At 39.5% G+C, this 21,429-nt stretch overlaps 2 protein-coding genes across 6 annotated transcripts in view; one reads left to right on the forward strand and one right to left on the reverse strand.

The window, feature by feature from the left end:
- The window catches only part of LOC145944121 (uncharacterized), a 399,257-nt gene that overhangs the window by 166,113 nt on the left and 211,715 nt on the right, over window positions 1–21,429 (forward strand). The window contains exon 10 of one of the 3 annotated variants that reach the window (XM_083052241.1): window positions 15,057–15,270. The exons of the other annotated variants lie outside the window; for them this stretch is intronic. The gene's annotated coding sequence lies outside the window, so the exon portion shown is untranslated. Of the gene's footprint in view, window positions 1–15,056; window positions 15,271–21,429 lie in introns of those variants that run through there. 3 annotated transcript variants of the gene reach the window in all.
- LOC145944111 (uncharacterized) overlaps window positions 1–21,429 on the reverse strand; it is a 332,431-nt gene that overhangs the window by 96,816 nt on the left and 214,186 nt on the right. For all 3 annotated transcript variants that reach the window (XR_014426620.1, XM_083052206.1, XM_083052207.1), the window contains exon 11: window positions 15,117–15,306. Coding sequence is in view for 2 of the 3 variants with exons in the window: in XM_083052206.1 (XP_082908332.1) it covers window positions 15,117–15,306 (190 nt within the window). In the remaining variant the exon portion in view is untranslated. The remainder of the gene's footprint in view (window positions 1–15,116; window positions 15,307–21,429) is intronic.

Here is a 21,429-nt window from a genome sequence, read left to right on the forward strand (position 1 = left end):
TTTACCTGCAAGCGCGACGTGCGTGTACTAACGATACAAGCCCGGTTACGGACGCGATGAAGCATCCGCCTAACGACCGCGACTCGCTCTCTTCCTTGGTACTCGCACGCCGTTCAATTATCCGCCGTCTCCGCACCTCTAATGGCAATATCGCACCCAGAGATAGCGCAGTTCGTGCTAACGCGAATACCAACGTGGAAAGTGTTGTTATACGTACGTGTCGTCGTATGAAATTCGTCGCGCTGCTGAGAGAACCTGACTCTTATTTCTTCCATATATTTCTCGTTAATTCGTTTTATCTCCGGGAGGGAAATTTCAGTCGGTATAATTCTCTCGTCATAAATTCTTAAACATTACGAGCTCTAAAAGACATCTTAATCTTTTACACGTTTTCGCACACGCTTTATGTTACCTGGAGTTATGTCACTTACAATTAGCAACATTTTTTAATTTTAACCAACAGAAATTCACAGTGAAATTAAAGAAAATTTTAATTACGAAGTAAATGTTTATCAGGTATTTTTTTTGTATAATTGATTTTGATATAATATGTCATATATTCATATCGAAATTACAGAAGAGCATTCCTTGTTCTAAAATTTCAAGATAATGGTATATATTATGCTCAGGATACAAATTTATTTTATTTATAAATACAATTTTTAACTGTGTACATCTAATTTTTATTCAACGATATTATGCAGTATTATAAAGTCCGAAACACTTATAAATTAATTTGTATAAAAATTAATTTGCATAAAAAAGTAAAAAAAAAAAGACTTTATTAACGCATAAAAATATTCATTTATTACTGTGTCTTTCGATCTCTATTATATTCTGATATTCTCATCAGAAGAAAATAAATTTGATATGAATTCGTATAACTAACAATTAGAAAAACAGACCGAATGTGTAGTACGACTAACTTGTTAAATATAGGTAAATTTGATTTTTCATGGTGGAAATGTGCCAGGTTAACGATGGTATTAATTATGCAGCGAGATTCAAACCGATGCGGTGTTCATCTGTCCATTAGCCAATTAACTCCGAAAATATCCACGAGCTACGGAAACCGAACAGTTGCTATGTTACTTCGGATGGTAGTTAAGAGCGCGAACGGTGCAGGAAAATAACTGTTATAGCGATACATCTTTGCGATTTAAATGAAAAAGCCATTACGTAAATAAATGCTTATAAATACCGCGAATCGCACACGCGCGATACCAGGGTCGATGACACCTCACGAACAATCGTGAAACACTGTCACGAGAAAGTTTCTCGAACTCTAATGTATAACGTATTTTGGATTGTAAAAATAAATCTAAATTTAAATTGATTACAAGATCGAATTATCATTAATCCATTTCATTAAACTTATAAATTTCTCATCAATGTCTAATACTTGCGTCTTTTAATAATCAAACTTCATTATAGCCCGTTATTAATAGCACTTGAACTATATAATTTGCGAAACGTATAAATATTATACAATAATAGACAATTTAAAGAATTTTGGAAATTGTATATATATATGTGTGTGTGTGTGTGTGTGTGTGTGTGTGAAATAAAATAAGAGATCTTTTTGATATAACAAAGTTTTAAAATAACTATATTATAATAATATATTTATTATAATAATTATATCTCTCCTTTATTATCATCCTATATACAATTATCCTTGTCATATCTTTTATTTTAAGATCCATAGATGTCTTGTTATATCTTTTTTATTTTAAGATTCTTAATTAAATTGATAAAGTTAAAATTATTTAAATTTTACTATTTTAATTTTATGGCATTTTTCAAATTATTCGCAGTTCTCTCTATTTGAGAATTCATTAAAAATTATTATACGATAAAAATATCCTTTTTTGTCTATATTTTCTAATTTTATACATACCGATAAAAGCATTTAAAAAAAGAATATAATTTCCAATGTCAATTAAAGATATTTTTTTTATATGATCGCTAAATCGAAATTCGCACCATACAACGAAATTAGAAGTCGAATAATGATTTAATTTGAAACTTTGTATTTTCGGCACGTTTTCGTCATGCGTTCCGAAATTGTAAGGGACTAGTTTAGAGTCAGAATGCTGAAGGAAGAGAAACTCACGATCACACAAAGAATATCCTTAGCAAAGTGACATGGACGAGGCTGGACCAGGGTTGCCGGGCATTAATCCTGTTCAGCTGGGTTTATCGTGCGCACGAAGTAAATTGGCAACGGCCGCCGCTAAATACCAGGAATACAGTTTCCATCGGCAATAGCGATCATTCGTTCCACCCTAATCTGCGTCTACAAAGGCTAGTCTGCTTGAATTCAGTAGTGAAATGGATGTGCGTGTTATATATATATATATATATATATATATATATATCGATGAGTGTCTGGCAATCAATTAGTTTTACATGTAATATATCGTTCTGTCGCGGATTTCGCACGATATTGATCTGCCTATGATATCAAATCTGAATATGATCGAAAAATTTCATTCAACGCATATTTTTTATAACATCAAAGAACATTAACTACAGACGCTTTGGAAAATCATGATGATAAAAAATACCAATACACATAAACTATAAAGAATTAAAGATGAGCGGTTAATTTTTCTTTAGAAACTTTAATGCATAATGGTATCTAAATGTCTAATAAAATCTTATTTTCAATTTTAGGATTTAAAATTTACGATATTTTCTAATTGAAATTAAGGATATATAAAAAGAAATACGCAAATAAAAATATTTTTAGAAAAAACAGATAAACTGATTCGTATTTAAAGAGTCCCTAATGAACGAAGAGTATAATTTTCTAGCGTTATTATATAAAAAATATTTTAGCCCTTAAGATAATATCAAATGAAATAAAAATGACAAGTATTTTATATAGTATATACATTTGCTCGCATATCGTCAAAGTCAATTTCTCCGCCTTCGATACATTACCGTCATTAATTCAACTTGCGGCATGATAGTCACGTAAATTTGAAACTCATATTGGTAATTGACTTTCTCATCCCCCGCCTTTATCATCACCCGCGCCTGCCCAGGAACTTCTCTCCCCGAAAATTATACCGGCGTGTCGTCGTCGTCGCGGTCCGATCATCCCAACGTTGTCGTGTGTGCGTGCGTTACACGCACGATTGCACACGGACGATACGGGACGCGCAGTGGTATGCGTGCGGCACCAACCGAATGAGGGTCGGAAGGTACACAGTTATTGCATTAACTCATCATTGTCATTTTTATCACGTGCCCACTTGAATCAACAGAAAGCCTCCCGCCACCCGGTACCAGTTCGTGCCCTTTCGCTCGGGCCCTCTCAACGCGTTCCCTCTCTGTTCCTCGCCCTCCATCCGCGCTCGTCGCTCATCTATACTCGGAACTAAATCCTCTCCTCTCTCGCGAGCCCCAAAAAGCCGTCCTCTTGTTTTCGCGCAACTCTTGAGCCCGCGTTCAATCCGGGAAAGGGTTGGTGCACGCCGCCGCTGGTTCGAAACGTGTCCCCTTCGTCCCCTATGGCGGATTAGCCACTAACGACTCGTGTTACTCGTTCGCGACGCAATTTTCCCTCCGTTCCGCTGTTCCTCTTTCCCTCCCGCCCGCTAGCCAGCCCCTCGTGTGTACTCGTCTCGCAGCCCTCTGTTCTTCTAGCACATTTGTCCAGGCTCGTTTCGATTTTCACCGGTAGACTATTAATTTTCCAACTAACCGAACCTTATGCATCTCCGGTAAGTCAGCAGGCTCTTTAGATTTAATACGAATACGTGCAAAGAATTTTCCAGACTAACTTCCAACTGTTTTGATATCATCCTTCTCTTTACTGCAAACTATAATAATGAGATTGATAAACGAGAAATCATTTTTTACTCAAATATTATTTTAATTTCGCATCTAATATATTTTTTTTAGTCGGAATCTTAATTTCTTGAAATTTATATGCTTAACAAAGCAATTAATATTATATGGATAATCATCGAGACATCGAAAAATGCTGATACTATGTTTTTCTCATATGTAACACGTAGTTAAAGTATTTAATTTCGGACAAACGTATATCTGGGCGATAGAATGGCGCAAACCGCATGGAAACAAGAGATTGTAAGTTCGTAAACTATCGCGGTCGGAGTCGAGCGAGATCAATTTATTCTCCAATAAATTCGCAACACGTAATATGGGATCAAAAGCCGGAGAGAGAAGGAAATGAAGTTGCGGCCCGCGCTCCAGCGAGTCGCAGCGATAGATTCCAAAGGCAATATTGCAACAGGAACTTACCTATAAACGCGTTTTCATCATTCGGTCGATACTAGAGCTCTCACGTTTCGCGAGATCACATCCTCACTCGTCGTTATAAACAGATCTGTGGAACTCGATTCCGCCAACTTCGTCGCACGTGTCTCTGCCGGGAATGTATGTATATATGCTCCGAGATTGATTTTGTATATTTCATACGTGTCCTCGGAGACTCGACCATCTTTCCGCAGCACCGGCTCGCATTTGCACACTGTAATAAAGTTCTTGCCAAGGCTTGCCGAGGCAATATGCGACTCTGCACTACCATAAAGAGACAAATTCAAAGAGAATGCGAGAGCAGATACCAGTCGCGCATGAATCCTTCAAGGATTCCGAGCCAGCTCGTGTGAACATCGACGACATTGTTTATTCAGAATTTCAGTCGCGTCTACGACTCTTTGCAAAGTCCAACGTGCTCTAACACGAGAATAAATGTCAATAACGTTAGTTTCGAGTAAAATTTATCACATTTCCGAGATCGAGCATTGAATAAAATTTCTAAATTGGAAAGAAAGTTTATTTTCGAATATCAAGAAGAGCACAAAAATTATATGCATATTTAACAATTATATAATTATGTATACATATGTAATTAGAATAAAATTCTTTTAAGATATATTAATGATCAGATATAAAAATTCAATTATACTTGGAAAAATATTGAAGGGACATTTCAAGCACTAATGCCTCTCTTGATAAGAGTTTCCTTCATTTTTATTTATATATACAGATTCAAATGAACTGTCTCGAAGTTATCTGGATTGATACTTTGGAATTGCGAACAATGTTGTGTTAAGATATCAACACGATGATGTTTCCGATAGACCCCTCAGTTGAACACCTGGCGGGCGCGCCGCAGGCCAACCGGCCAGGATTAATTACGGTCGTTTGTCCGTCGATTTGCGCCGAAATCAAATCGCAGTGATCGTGCAGGCGTGCGGGCGCACGAACGGATGGGACGCTGGCGGCAACAGTAGTGTACCCGTGAAACATAACGAATAGGCATCGCGCGAGGTATAGCAGGTTCCTGGGGAACCTGCCACGTCGAAGGGGGACCGGTTGCGCGAGACCGTCGGCTGTGCCATTACTAAGCATTGTGTCTGCGGTTCCAGGCGATTTGTACCCTTGCCGACCGCGTGTCAGGGACATTTATTAAAGGGGCACTGTCACCCCGCCGCCGCGTTCTCAGGAGAGATCGGAAGAGAGGGTGTCATACGAGCTCTCCTGGGGATTGCGGTTATCGAAAGAGACCGAGAATCGCCACGGGCATCGTTGTCACGATGTGACACCTTTAGCTAAGGTTTTCTTCTATTTGCAAGTGGTATTCTGGTGGTTTCGAGTCTTATTAATAAAAGTTGTATACATATTGACCGAAGATCTCCAAAAAGAAAATTCGCTTCATAATGTACTTCATGATAATATAAAATTTTCAATATCTACTTCAGATTTATATAAAGCACATATATATTTCTATGTACTCGTCTATATTATTTTTTTACACGTCTCAACATGCTTTCTTTAAAAAAAAAATTTACGTTACTAGCTTAAGAAATGTTTGAAAAAATCAAATGTATTGAATTTTCTGCAAAAAAAAATAGATTTGAATTTATTATAAAAAGAAAATTGAAAAAGACTTTTCTAGCAATTATTTTCTGGCAGAGAAATTTATCTTGCGAAATTGGTTATATAAAATATAAATAGTATTGGTATTGCAAAAAAAATATCTGAAACTAGCAAAGAGATTTCTTTTCCTCACATTGCCCACCAAACGAATCATCTTCAGTGTGAAACGGCAGAATGCGGAGCGAGCATGTTCGTCGAAATTAAACAATGTTTCGGTGAAGTCCGACGTAGTGCAGGCCCCCAGAGAAACAGCAGGACCCATTTACATCGAGATATTCAGTCGAGCAAACAGAAAGTGGGCAGACCGATTCGTCGCTCGCTCGTGCCGAAAGTACTCTTTCGGATTGAGCAGGCAATGTAAGCACATATGTCGTTATAAAAATGAAAGAAAAAAGAAAGAGAGGAAGAAACGGAAAATCTGATGCGCAAAATTGCGCTTCGATTCCGAAACAGTATCGATTATCCCCTCTGTCGTCGGATTAAAAATTAATTAATATATAAATACCTCTTTCTGTGGAACGGAAAGATGTTTATTTTCCGCCTTATAAAAATAATACATTTTGAGAAATTTGAAAATGTCTCTACATCGTCAGAATCGCGATAATTAATTCCGTAGGAATTGAGGAATTATTTGAATATTCATCTTTACGAAATAATTATTGCATATAGCTTGCCGGATGCAAACCCGTGAAATTATGCATTTATCGCGAAGCAAAAGCACCGCAAATATTAATTTATCGACGTCGCTCAGCTAACTTACGCTAAACAGACACTAATGGATTCGCTATTTAGGCAAAGTGGCCCCGGCGACGTAACTTACACGCATTTAGCCTAAGTTAATCTTGGGACAGCGGGGATGGTACCTGACGGTATATTTAATAGTACCGATGCTCGTTAAGTCGCTTAGAACGTGTAATTATAACGGTGACCCCGGAAATGAGCATCGTGGGCGCAAGTCGATCCCAGGACACAAAGACCGAAGAACTAATACGCTTAGGCTGAAATTCCGCTCTCTCTGAATAAGTAAATACGAACGTGTTCCGCGTTAGCAAATCACTGAATAAGCTTCTAAATGTGCATCGATAGCGATCGCTGCAATTCAATGCAATATGCAGCAATGCGCGATAGCGTGCATTGTGCATAATCGCGAATTTCCTTTAATAATTTACGATTTCGTGTTAACACCGATATCTTCCGATGACAATTAGTAATATTATCAACGCGTCATACGCTGCGTCGATTTATTAGAAAAGAACAAGATAATACATGCACTTTCCCGAATTAATGTAACCATGTATTTTGAATACACGTGTCACGTTAATATCTCTATAATCTAAACAGTGATCTTGTTTATAAATGATTTAATTAAATGTAATTACGAATCATTTGCATCAGGATATTAATACACAACAGTGCAAGCACACGTATGGCATCTCGAAATAATTATGTACATATATATATATATATATATATGTATATCTTGCAACGAATATATTTCTGATATTATCATTCTCTAATATTATTCTGACATTAATTAATAAAATTCGCACAATTTGTATAAAGCAGAATTTTTTTAGGAAGGCAGATATAAATAGGAATAGAAATAGAAATATTTCACTCTTATCATTTATCATACATCATGGTGGAATTAGAATTGACTGCGATACCGGCTCGTGTGATAATTATTAATTGGTTTATTTAACGCGATGACCATTTACGAGAGAACGCGTGGTTTCTCGGTCGCAGGAATTCATTTTGAAATATTTGTCCCAGTGGATTTTGCGCGCGCCAAATGTGTACTGGCAAGAAGACGCAAGAAGGGCTTTAATTAAATAAGGAATACAGTATTATAAGGAATAGAGGAGTAAGAGGAGTACAACATTATAAGTCTATATTTCGATATAATCGGGAAAACCTGCACTTGATGGTCGATTAATTGAATGAAATTATTAGATGAACTATAAATAACGCGTAACAGGATACAGCTGGATAAGAGAACATTAATCGCGGCAAGTTTTTCTCGTGGTAGAAGCATTAAAAAAACACACAGATCGATAATACTGGCAGCTAACAGCCAAACGGTTTTTCTCGTACCTTCTCTTTACCGGTACTTTCCTTTCACCGCTAATTTGATTTCCTCTTTTCTATTAAATTAAAGCCCCTTCGTTAATTGAACGACACTCGGACTGCCTTTAGAACGTTTATAGATCATGTGTTACGTGGTCGCATTTAGTATATCGTAAATAAATATAACAAATTAGCAAAGGAAAATCGCAAATCGATTTTCTTTAAAAATAGAAATATATATAAAATAGAGACATATGTGTGTATGTAATCAAACGGAAAAAAATGTTGCTGCTCATAAATATGATTTGATACAAATATTTGAATAAATTATAACGATATCTGTTAATATTGACAGTAACTTAATATGACAAATTATGAAGTGCAAAGTTTTTTTTTTAATTTTGTGTATTTGCCAACTTACAATGTATCTCTTTTTATATAATGTATTAAATTTGTGTGTGTTTCTCTTTCACAAAATTAAATAAGAAATTAATAATACCTGGAGATTTAATTCGACCTAATCTAACACATTTGCGAACCCATAAATTGTCACCGTGAAATGCGTTTAATCGCTTGACAATAACGCCGCGGTCTGCACAGTATATCACCGTAGCCGCTATTTCTTAATTACTGCATAGCAAATCGAAGCGGAAATCCGGATAATTATGCGAGTCAACCCGTCGAGCGTGGTCCGTATTTGGGTGTTCCTCCAGAATAGTTCGCGAGGGACTCGAGGAGTCCCTAAAACCGCAGTGACCTCCAATTATCCTGCGGATACCACGTGGCCCACGTGGTCCGATGGTCCCTATGGACTGTCCGCAAATACCCCTACTTCGCCCTTTCCTGGCGCCGGTATAATGCCTCCTAGATTAATTCATTATTAAAATAACCCCGTCGGCAGGACCTTGTTATCACCGCGTATTAAAGTAGCGTGTGCGGAAAATGAAATTAGCAAGGACACATCACGATCATATCACTCAATAAAGAAGGATATGAAGCGAATTTTATACTACAATTATTTAAAGAATCAATCTTGATCGTGAAATCAATTTTCTTTGTACAATCCATTTCAGATATAAACTTGAGCGAAAAGATATTGTTTTTGCAAAAGTTTGTATATAAATTTTATTAATAGCAATAAAAGAATATTTTTTATTAATTTTAGTTAATCATATTTTAAAAGTTTTTTATAAAATTAAAATTAAAAGCTGTCTATATATTAAATATTCTAAAAAAAATTTTTTTTTAATTAATAATTATATCGAATTGTTCTCGCGAATAAAAATTTTCTTTTTCGAATAAAGATTTGAACTTGAAAGGTTAATTTCCATTCGTACCTTTTGTCTTCGTCGGAAAAGCGCTGTCTCATAAATTTGTAAATACAAAGACTACTATCAGTAATGACGAACTTCAAACTCGATCTCCGTATTTAATGCTACGCGCGATTGGCTAGGATTTGGGGCGCAACGTCCTGTCCCGAGTGTCTGGGTAAAATCAGAGGTCCTCTAGGGTCCGGTTTAGGTATTCTAGGGTCAGGAAGGGTGTCTAGGGCGACCGACTTCCCTTTCGTCTTGCTCGTAACGACGTGGCCGAAAGGGAGCCTAAGACCGGACATTTCAATAAAGCTTGGCAAACGCGTAGGTTCAAACCGCTGACCGCGACGAGATCTGGTCAGCAGCTTCCTCGGAACGAAATTGCGCCTGCTCTTGCGCCACTGCCTTTGGAGCATCGGAATAACGGCGATCGATCGATCCTCGCGTTGTGATAGAAATAAGAAATACCGCGAGATTTTTCCCAATACGTCGTTATTAAATTCATTGCGGGCACCCACGCGAAATTGATCTCCGCGATGTCCAACATCAGCTCATATAATTTGATCATTATGCAAAATATCAAAAAATATGCAACAGTTTCTCTCACGTGCTATTATTAATAGTTTATTGCATATGAAATATTTTATTGCATATAATTGATCAATATTTGGAGTTTTGTACATGAAATCTTATATGAATAACGATTTCTTGTATTTCGTGAATCATAAAGATATCTTATAATTTTTATGTGTATATTTTTTCTTTATTAAGAAATTGATAGAATAATTTCGTCTTATTTTCGATAAAGTTTAAGTCTATCAGAGAAAAAAGATATTTACGGAAAATACTTATTCTTAATATTAGAGCGCTTAGATATTATATGTTATCTACGTCTCATCAATCCTCTATAATTAACGGAATGATCTTTCGGAGAAGTTTCTATAACTTTGTGTGTCACACACAGAGAATAATGTTATTTCTCATAAATTTGCCACCCTCGCATTTTCGGACATCCGATTGACTCGCGATACACAAGTGACCTTTTTCCGGTCGCATCTCCTCTTTCACAAAATTCGATCTCGACTCTAGACGGCTGATAGTAGAAGTAATCTGAACGCGGAAACGAATCGTGGGATTTGATTGCAGTGAGCCTGCCAGCTATATTGTGCGATCAAATAATTTCCGTACCGATAATAATATATAGCATAAACATGAGCGAACAAAATTTTGAACATATAAAATTATCATCTGAATTATATATTGAATTATTCATTCAATGATTAAACATTTGATTTAAATTTATGGGTAGCAACTTTTACCGTAGTATTTTAAATATCTTTTAAAATTTTAGATATCTTTTACATTTTTACAAATTAGCTGCGATATAAAAGAAGATTAAATCGGAATAAATTTAAAAAAATGAAAAATACAACTTTGAATATACAAAGTTGATGCCTTTGAAAAAGAATTTACAGAAGAAAACGTGGGCAGAGACAAAGAGAGGAAAATTAAATATATCTCCAAATCTCTGAGGCAAAATTTCATCCCGACTATCTCCGGTACCATTAATTTCAAGTCAAGAAACAATTTATGTTAAAAGTTCATCATCCGTCTGGCATATTGTAATGTCCTCTCTCTATCTCTTACAATCGAAACAACTCTATTCGCGTACCTTCCCCTTACCGTGATGATGCTCGCGTTGAGATATCCGAGCCGCTATTGGTATAATATTGCAGCTTTGTCGCATCTCTGGTTGAAATGACACGCCGCGATAGTCCGAGCTCCAAATTGGACGCCGGACAGAGCGGGCCGAAAGTACCGCCAGAAACAGAAACGGAGAGATAGAAAGGGGGAACCGGGGATTGCGGCCGGAGCGCTCTAAAGTCTCTCTGACGTTCCGGCAAAACGCGCTGAAACGCGAGCGAGCTTACGGAGCGAGCGAGCGGCCACTCGTAACTGCAGACGACTCGTCGTCTTCTAAAACGAGAGCGAAGCCGAGATAAAGCACCCGCGCTCAGCCTCCATTTCGCGCAGACGGCTTTAACTCCGGGTCTCTCTCTCTCTCTCTCTCTCCCTCTCCGGTGAGGACACTAAATATCCGACAGACCCCTCGCGAGGCAGCTACCCCTACGTGTATGCGCGCTTCTACCGCTTGTCGTGAAAGCGATAATTACCAGCAGTAAGTCGGGATCTATTTATGAGGCCGCGACACGTATATATACGTAATTCGGAGGGGTTTGATGCGAGTTTGCTGCGCCAAGCTTGCGGAACAATCTCCGAAAGAATTTGTATAACGCTATTCAAGCTACTCGTCGAATATCTCTAGGGGATACTTCGGGAAGAAAAATATAAGTGTTATGATTCTAATATATTTGATGAGAACAGGCTAGAATAACTATAGAAGAGTTATTAAAATTAAATATATGAGAAAATTATAATATAACCAAAATAAAATGCATTCGAAATTATTTTATAGTTACCGCAAACTTTCTTCGTGTAACAAATTTGTTGTGAAATAGTACGCGAATAATCGAGGGGGTTTGAGTAAACCGAAATCCAAAGAGTCATCAGATTGTGGAAAAGCCCGTTAATTAATGCGAGTCAAACGCGCTTAGCGCGGGTGCTTTCGGTGGGCAAACTTTATTTCCCTTTCAGAGGATGAAGCCGCACGACGAAGGAAACGGGAGGAATGGAAAAGTGAACGACTCGATTCTCCTCCGACAAACTTCTCCGCGCAACAACAGGCCGGTCTACCGAAGAAACGGGGCGACGCTTTACCTCTCCGTATCTTTCCGCAAGTCTTCGCTGTCTCTACTTTAATTAGTCCGCCCGTCGGTAAACAATAAGCCGTTATTTCTGACAAATTAATTCGAAAAACAATTCCGGGTCTGTCGGATCGCCGTCTGTGCGCCGACGGTGCAGCCGCCAGCTTTTATTCCGCTGGGGGATGCGCATCTCAAAACGTAACGAGCATCCCTTTCATGTAATACTACACTGTGCCCTATGCTTCCCCGGAATTTCTGAGACCCGACCGCGTTAAGCTCCCTTAGGATCCTCTCCGAACCGATGATGCTCTCCGACCGCAAGAAAATCAGACGTTTCGTCGTTATTGAGGAGCAAAAACGTCACACGATAATCAACAATTCCGTCGTAAATTATTCAATCGAGTCATTTTTGTCGAATTTATATCCTGGAAAAAGACAGTCAAGCGTTGTTCATTAATTATCTATAAGAAATACCTCAAAGAGATTTGAAATGTTATATTATAATATTTATTTAATAAAAAAGAGATTTATTGAAATATTTTTAAAGACTCTAAATATTCACATTTATAAAGGGCTAATTATATGTAAAAAAATATTGAAAAATAAAATTTTATATATCTTTGATTTAATTACACCAAGTGGGTGAAAGAAAATTAATTAAAGCAAAATTTCTTTCAACTTTTAAGCACATACCTAACTCTCTCCTAGTTCTACCGTGTCTCTGGTTTAACTTTTCGCGAATGCAAGGGCCGATTTCAAGTTTGCAAAGACACTTGTGAAGTTTAACGCGGACCTTACCTACACGTCCCGTGTAACTCGATCATAATTAATACCGCAGGAAAATTGGCTCTTCATCACGTCCTCTTTTCCGCGCGCGCTTGCGGAAAACGTTTCCCGCGTCAGGAGAGATACGGACGGTTACGCTCAGACCGACCAAATCGTTTTGTCGTCGCCTGTGCGATCCTCGCCATCATCCCTCGCGCAAATATTTAAGCGTACCGCGTTCGTACACTCTGGAGATTACACGGACACGGTTCGGTTCGTTTCGTCCGACTTCGTCTTCATCAACATACTGATCAGACCCCCGTTCCATCTCGCCACGCATGTTTGTTATGTAACCACAGTACAGTGTACAATTAAATACCGTCTTTCACCGTATGCGATCAAATCAATAGTTAAATAAACTAACGAATAATAATATCATCAAGGGGAATGTTGTTTTAAAAAGCAATTTAGTTCTTTATAATTTTTACGTAATTTTTTTATATTTGTCAAAAAAAATGTTTCGCTAAAATTTTCTTTTTTTTTTTTCTTTTTCTCTTACTTTTACCTTTCAAGCGCTCATGTACAATTTCCAACAGAGATAGCTGCTGATGCATCCCTAGATGCATCAGCAGCTATCTCTAGAAATCAACATTCATATCACAGAGAGAATTTTCTCTTAGAATTTACCCTGAAGAGCTGCTTATGCATCTATAGGAATGTTGGAAATTGTACATGCCAGTATATTGTTATATCGGCGGAAGGCTCTGGCGTGCGCGATTGAAAGTCGAGATATATCTCTCGGATAATCCAATTCGCTCCGTCCAATCTCTATCTTCGCCATCACGATTCGCGTTTCGAGCGCGTTTGGCGAACTTGGGACCATTTCAGAGAGCTTCCGTTGCGGATATCCAGTTTGATAGTTTAAACCGGATATTCGACGCCCGTCCTCTCGAACGGCGAATGGAAACGGCGAAAGGGTTGTAGCCTAGTGGAAGCGCAGGAAGGAAGGGAGGAAAAGGGGGTGGAAACCGACGGCTTATAGTGGCGCGAGACGCTCATCTGCATTTCAAATCGCACGCCTGTACGAAGATTTGTTACGCGCGCACGTCTTTCTGCGGATCCAAACGTGTACAGCATCATTTGGGAACGCACGATCGAGCAATCGAGCGCGATGTTAAAAGTGAAAAAAGTAATGTGTCACGTTTACGATTCACTTTAATCGTATACGATGATTATGCAAGATTCGATACTTATTCATAACCCAGAGTTTCACGGGATATCATTCAATATAAATATCCAGAATTTAGAAATATAGATATATGTAAAAGATCTTTCTCACATTATCGATTCATTTATATTTATATAAACAATTAAAGACCTCATGATATATACTTTATCCCCGCGTTCTATGCACTTGCATGGAAATGTGCTATGACGTGAATTTTTATCCTGGCTGGTGAACGCGCATTACATGTACACTTGCGTACACAAAGACGTCACTCGTGCATGTCGTGATTGTTTTCGCCCGCATACATATACGCTGGAGGATAGCGTGCACATAAGACGGAAATTCCGCTGGATAGCTGCGGGGGCCCACGTTCTTCTCCTTCCTCCCTCGTCCTTTTCCTTCTCCCCTGTGCTGGAATTGAACGGCCACGGATTTACGGTAAGCGCCGCGCAAACGAAACGAGCGGAAGTCGACCGTGCTTCCGGATCAGACGGCTAGGCGAAGGTTTGCACGCTGCGGGCTCTCTTGTCCCGATTAAACTACGCGGAAATTCTATCGTGGAGCAGACGCTGTTATATATGCGAGAGTGCATTCACGTTACGTGCACGTTACGTCCACGTGTTTGATTAATCCGAAACGAAAATGGTTTCTTAACCGCGGAAAATGGATTTTTAATTTGTTCGGCCCATCGCACGATTTTCGCTAATTTCTAGATCAGTTTCCTAGAATCTCTCTCTTCCTAGATCGGAGATTTTCTATACATATTAATAAATAACATTTTTTTTTTTAGAATTTATTTTTTTAGGGGGATAAACGATTTTAAATATGTATAAAATTCTTATTTTATATATCGAAAATCTTTTCTCCGATAATTTTATATAAAAAACGTCAGAAATAATACGAGGTTAAATGTCCACATGAAAAACGTCCGTATGGGTTCCATCGTCGCCGATGATAGAAGCGATCGGTTGGAGAAATTCATGGTCGGGTATTTTCCAGAATAGCGACCGAAACTTCGTCGTCTGCGCCCCCGAGGCTACGATATCGATAAGGGCTTACCTTCCCGACCCCGGTGAGCTCCTTTACACCTATCCTCCTGAGAAGGGCGGGCGGTGCCGGAGGTGGTGACTTGAGAAGGAGCGCGGCGTATCCATTGGGAAAAATGGGCAGCTCGTCAGACCCGATGTTTTCGTCCCCGGAACGTCGTCTCCTATGCGGGCTCGACGACAGATTCAGTTTCTGCGCTGCTCTGCAATAGAAAAAATTGTTTCTGCCTTTAATATTAATTTTATATATACACGCAAAAGTAACATTTTTATAATTTCGAAAGAAATTTGAATTGTACACATAATTACATTCCTTCATTGGTCCCTTATTTTTTTATCGCGCTACGTTATCATTCTCATTTCAAGTATCATCATTAAATTCGAATCTCTCTGGAGCATCCGTCGCTCTCTCGTCCCGACTTTCTCAGGCGATGTTTATCTCGATGCGTACCTGCGCGAAAGGGTCGCCGCACTCCGGAAGGTATGTGTCTCGAGGGCGACTGGGTGACATACTCCACGGGGCGAGCCTGGTAATCAGCAAAGGTAATGTGCCGGAACCCCCGGGTCGCGCGGGAGGGGAAGGCGCGTTTAAAGGGGCGCGCCGGGAACGAGGACGCTATATGCCCGACCCGTCGGCGTCAGTTTTGGCGACGGGCTGGCAAGTTACGCAGAGTGGTCGCCCTAACTTCTCTTCGCCCCTCGTGGGCCTCGTTAACCCACGCTCTGTGAAATTGGAAATACCAGCGACCTCTCGCGCACTCGTTCGCCCCCGAGGTCGCTTCCGCCTCCTCCTCCTCCTCCTCTCTTCCCCCTACCCTCTGTCCCAGCGCGTTTCCACCGGATTTCGAGTGTCATAAAAAATGGAAGGTGCGAGAAATGCGCCGGGAGGTGCAGTCGGTCGCTTTGCACCGACCCCCGAATGCATCAGGCATTCCTTCGTCCGTCTGTCAAGTGAATCAGGTCGTTCGCTGCTCTTTCGCTCACGCGTGAGCAGGTGCGAGCGAACGGCGCGTGAAACGACTTGCGAGGATTGCCGACGTGTGTGCCCCGACCGACAATTTCTTTAATAGATTTTCGAGCGGCGTCGAAGAAAAGAGGAGAGAGAAAGAAGGAAAGCAGATGAGTTTATCACTCGCGGAGCCGGTTCCCTCGAAGCATATGGTGAAATAATAGGGTAATTTTGGAACAGACGACCATAGTTTTCGGAATAGATGGCTACAGTTTAAAGAAAAAGAGCGTACTCGTAAAAATAACACTCGCTAAAGGAGTCCTTTCTCAAACTTTTCATTGAGGAACGCTCTTTTTAGGAAATCTCCTTTATATATAAAATTTTTGTGTAATAATCCTCTCTTTTTTAATAACGAATTAAAAATGAATATAAAATATTTAGTAGTCTTAGAATTAAATTGCAAAACGTGGCAACTAGTTAACAAATTAATCCATCCAATAAGCACTAGAACCTGAAATCAATTTCTGCTAACGAACGCGAAAAAAGGAGCAGCAACGTCGTACGAAAAAAAGAAAAAGCATTTTCAATGTTAATTAAAAATCAAATCACTTAGAAATTGTCAATCCCCCGTCTCCGCCGATCGAGATACGAGCTCGCAGCTCGTGCAAATCGCGCAAAAAACCTTTAAGGCAATTAAAATACTCGGCAAATATTGCGCAAAAGCTTTCGAATGTTGTTTTTATTCCGGTGCAACGACGCCCCCGAATTCGCGTACGAACTCGTCGCCGCCGCATAACATCCATCGACAAACGGAATGTTTTGCTGGCCTGTTCAAAAAGGATTGTTTTCGCGCACTATCAACGCTGTTGCGCACAATAAACGACAACGACAGAGGGAGGGGAAAAAAAAAACGACGGCGAGAGATCCACGAGGTCCTCGTTTTAACGAGCACGACTGCCTGTTCGTCGTGTCGCGTTGCTCTTCGGAACTTTATGCATTTTTTTGCATCGGGCAGAGCCAGCGAAACTCCGAGTTTTTATGCCTGGGTTTAATTATTTACAGTCCTCTTTTCTAAGGGGACTGAAAAAGAAGAGACGAGGAGAGGAGTGGCGAGTTTATGGAGCGAAACTTTGGCGAACAAATTATGCCTGAACTTTCGGCCACTTTTGGAGAGCTCGTTTTTTTTTCTTTTTTTCAACGATAAGAACAATACAGATATTTTCTGCTTCTTTCTCTTACGGTGTTGCGCCGTAACGATGTTGGCCATATACCAAATAGATAATTGCACCACCTTCCGTTGTTTCGTCGCAGATTACGTGGACGCGCTTCTTCGTTAAATTTCGTGAAATAACCGCGAGAATAATATGAAAGGTTGCCGCGTTCTCTTTAGACACGATGTAGAATATATAATTAAGCATGACTGATCCCGCCGAGATATTTCTGTAATTAACGTAGTCGCAGTTAAGCAGAATCTGCCACATTAGCAGCCTTAGAAGCTTCCAACGAATTGCATATATTCTCAACATTACACGCAATAATAAAAATTCACCGCAAAGGGAAGCTAGTGCACTTGTAAAAAATAGTAAAAGTTGAATAATTATATATAATTATATATTTGTATCGTCACATTAAAACAAAAAAAAATTTTTTAGGCAAAAAATTATTTTGTTTAATTAAATAAATTAAAGATGAATTTAATGAAACTTTAATTAACTTGTAATAACATGAGATATATTGCAGTTACGTAAATTAAAAAATAAAAGCAGAGAAGTGTTAAAATCTCATTTTACACGTAATGACTACGCAGAGACGAGGTAAAAATACTACAGTATTTTTTATCGCAAGTTGATGGCACAGTAAGATTACAAAGCGGAACAACCATTCTAAAAGTAATGTATCTTCTACTTCGCAATATATGCCTTAGAAGAATCCAAAATAGAATGTGAACGGATGCGGTAGACGCAGGTGCGTGTCACAAAAGCACAATCTATTTCATCAATCAGGAGGAACAGATGCGTACTGGGTCTCTTCATACATGTATTCAAAACCTCCAATGAAATATCGCCGAAATTCCCATATCCACCGTTGTCATTGACATTTAATATCTTAAGAGCGAGGCATATAAAATACCGGTGCATGGAATATTAAACTGCGCGCCGTAAAAGAAAAAAAGAAAAAAAAAAAAGACCGTGCAACAAATCCCGTCGTTCGTACTGCATATTTCCTTCTCACCGTACATAGAAAGATGTGGAGATTTATAAAGAAAAAGAATGTACAAACGCGACATTCCGAAAAGCTGCGTAATATGTCTCAATTTTATTTTTATTACTTTGTATTAATTTATTATATTTTTTACATTAATATATATTTATTATTTCTCGTCCAATTATACACTCGCATTTGTATCTCTGTTTCCGCTCTGCACCACATTTATCCGTCCGTTCAATTTATAATCTGGAACACACGTTTTATGAAATGACTAATTTCGGCTATGTTGTTAATTTCCCCGACAGAGATTTCGGAACGCATTAAGCATTTGTTATCCGGTTCTCGGTTCGGGCGCGATTTGTCGCGACGCGTTGTCGGGCAATCGTAAATTTTTTACAACGCGCGCGCGTTTTTACAATAATAAAAGTATCGCGCGGGTAAAACCGACGAGGGAGAGAGATCGCGGGAGACCGGAGCGTAATTCGCGCGGAAATTACACGCTTAATTCGCCGTGTTATTTACGAGCGAACGGACACACGCCGACCAGCCTCGGGGGGAAAACTCGGAGGTAGGTATGTATGTATATGCGCGCGCCGCGCCCTTCTTGGCAATCCGCCACATATCTCGGCTTAATCAAGGAAATTATGGCGCGAAACGCTCTAAACGTCCGGCCTCGTTAGTAAGGTCGCATATCTCTCGCGCCGCGACACATCGCGTTCGATATCGGCGCGGCGTGTGAATTAATAAAAAACTTTTGACAAGGAGGTGACACGAGATTTTTTCGCGCTCCGGGAAAAGGGGTAACCGCGCGCTCCAAGAGTTTTATAGGCGGCGAATTAATTCGATACTTCGCGGGAGAAGGGACGATCAAACTTTTTATACCTGGCGAGGCCGCGAATAAACCTCGAGGATCGAATACGATAACGACGAGACCATCTGAACAAACATGCGTATCGTCAATGGAACCCCGCTGTTCATGGGAAATCCTTATAAAGACTATTCATATTTGCAGATATCCAAGAGGCTAGGATTAAAGATATTATTATTAAAATTAAAAGAAATTACACAGAGCATTTTCTTTTTATATTTTTTTATTTTTTTCTTATGTGTACCTTAATATGAAATATTACACAGACCGTTTTATTTCTGTCGTAATTTTAATGCGGCTGATTAAATTTTTCGCGAGAGCAAAGTGTGCGTCGTAAAAATGTAACATCGTCTAAAGCATTTGTAACGCCCGCTTTTATCCATTTGCTGATTAATATCGTAAATTATGCAGTTGACGCAATAGATGCGGTTATCTGAAATTGAACATGATATCGCTATTACACCGGATACCAGTCACTCTCTAATCGAACTTTGTCAATGATATTTCGAGTTATCCCCTGCGCGCGAAAGGGGTTTTGATAGCCGCGGATGACGTTGAAAGTTATAAGATTCACCGAGCCACGACAAATTATTTGTCGAGACTGGCGGCAAATGAAATTTCTTCCGGACGGATTAAATTTGCATCCTCATTAACTACTTTTCCTAGCTGCGGAAAGTTACAAAGCTCCCATCGTTCTGTAAACACCTTAATGGACGGCCGACGAAAAATCTCTAACACTTTTATGACCGCGGAACGGAAACGCTCGCGCAGAAAAAGTTTTTTTTCCTCCTCCCTCCACCCTCACATTGTATCAGCAGCGGGGCCTATCGTTATCACGCGCTCTGCACTCTACGGTATTTCACAGGGCGGGGGATGGATAATTGTAGTTTAAATTCCGCTCTCTCTCTCCTTCTCCCTCTGTCCGTTGCAACCGATATCAGTAATCGCATTATTACGTGAATCCGGCTCGCGACCTATTACTAGTGAAGTATTATCGCTCGAAAAGTTAAGCCTCTTACGCTGCCTCTACGATCTATAAATTTTACATTGCTCTCGCTTCGCAAACGCGCTCGGCTTTCGGGCTAGCCTTCCTACAGGCAATCCACAGGATGGCAAAATAATACGCCGTGCTATTTAGAATTCCGAAATAAAGCTAAATATTCATGCGCGCGGGATAAAGTGACTTCTCTTTTTTTTTTGTAGCAGATTTAAAATGACGAGTAATAACAAAGTTATAGAGAAAATCTATAATTTCTCTTAAGCCTATTAAACCTTAAAAAATCACGAGAGAGAGAAATTAAGGGAAAAATCCTTGTGTAGAAAATAATTTATAAAAAATGATATTTTATATTTACATGATAATCCAAAATCCGATTAATATTTCTCTTCAAAGGATTATCGTTCGTTTGATGACAATTTTTGCTTCCTCGCACGCTTATAAAGTCTGTGCTTCATATAATTCCCGATACGACGAATGTTTGAATATTCGATTCTTCCCCGCACACACTTAAAATGTGACCCGTTACGCGATCGAGCTTTGTGAACGGAGAGGATGAGAATGAGCTACGTGTAACCACTCCATAAATTGCGTAACAGCCCCTTCTCGTCTCTTTTTATTATACCTTGCCCTCGCATCCGAAGTGCGCCAGTGGTTCGACAAATTCACCAATCCCGTTTGCGCCGTCCTCTTTCTCCCGTACCACCAGGACGCACCTTTTTTCGTTCGGTTGCCCGGAAACGGAAAGAAAACATCGGGATGGATGGAGAGCGCATTCGAGAGGACGTCGCCGTTCTCTCCGGGGCTCTCTCTTCCGGATAAACCGCGTCCTGACGCGTTCGCCTCGACGTCGAAACGACAAGTTTTCCAGATACTCCTCCTCCTCCCCCTCCCCCCTGATTGAATTGCCATAATCGATCCGTGAAAAACCTCGACCGCGTATTCAACCGGTCTCTCGCGCACATTACCTTCGTTCTCTCTTCGTGTTTTTCTTAGCCCCGGACCTCCGCCTCTTTCCGGCTCGGCTCAGCGGGATAATCAAGAGTGCATTTGCTTTAATCCTTATACCAGCCCTTTTCCGCCCGATTCGTCATATATTCCTCGCGCAACCCATCTATTTTTTTGACACTGAATCGATAATCTTACTTTTCCTCATTTTTCAATGAATAAAGAGAGGTTGTTCGCTGGTAATCGTGATTGCATCGTAAGAATACGACGTTAAGAGCACAAAATAACTAACAATAAGTAAAATCATACAAATCTTTCATTCTTTTATATTTTCACTTTATTAATAATTTTAGTAA

This window comes from Prenolepis imparis, unplaced genomic scaffold (assembly GCF_030444845.1).
Source record: "Prenolepis imparis isolate NDT839.2.m4 unplaced genomic scaffold, iyPreImpa1.0 SCAF_12, whole genome shotgun sequence".
Lineage (NCBI taxonomy): Eukaryota > Metazoa > Arthropoda > Insecta > Hymenoptera > Formicidae > Prenolepis > Prenolepis imparis.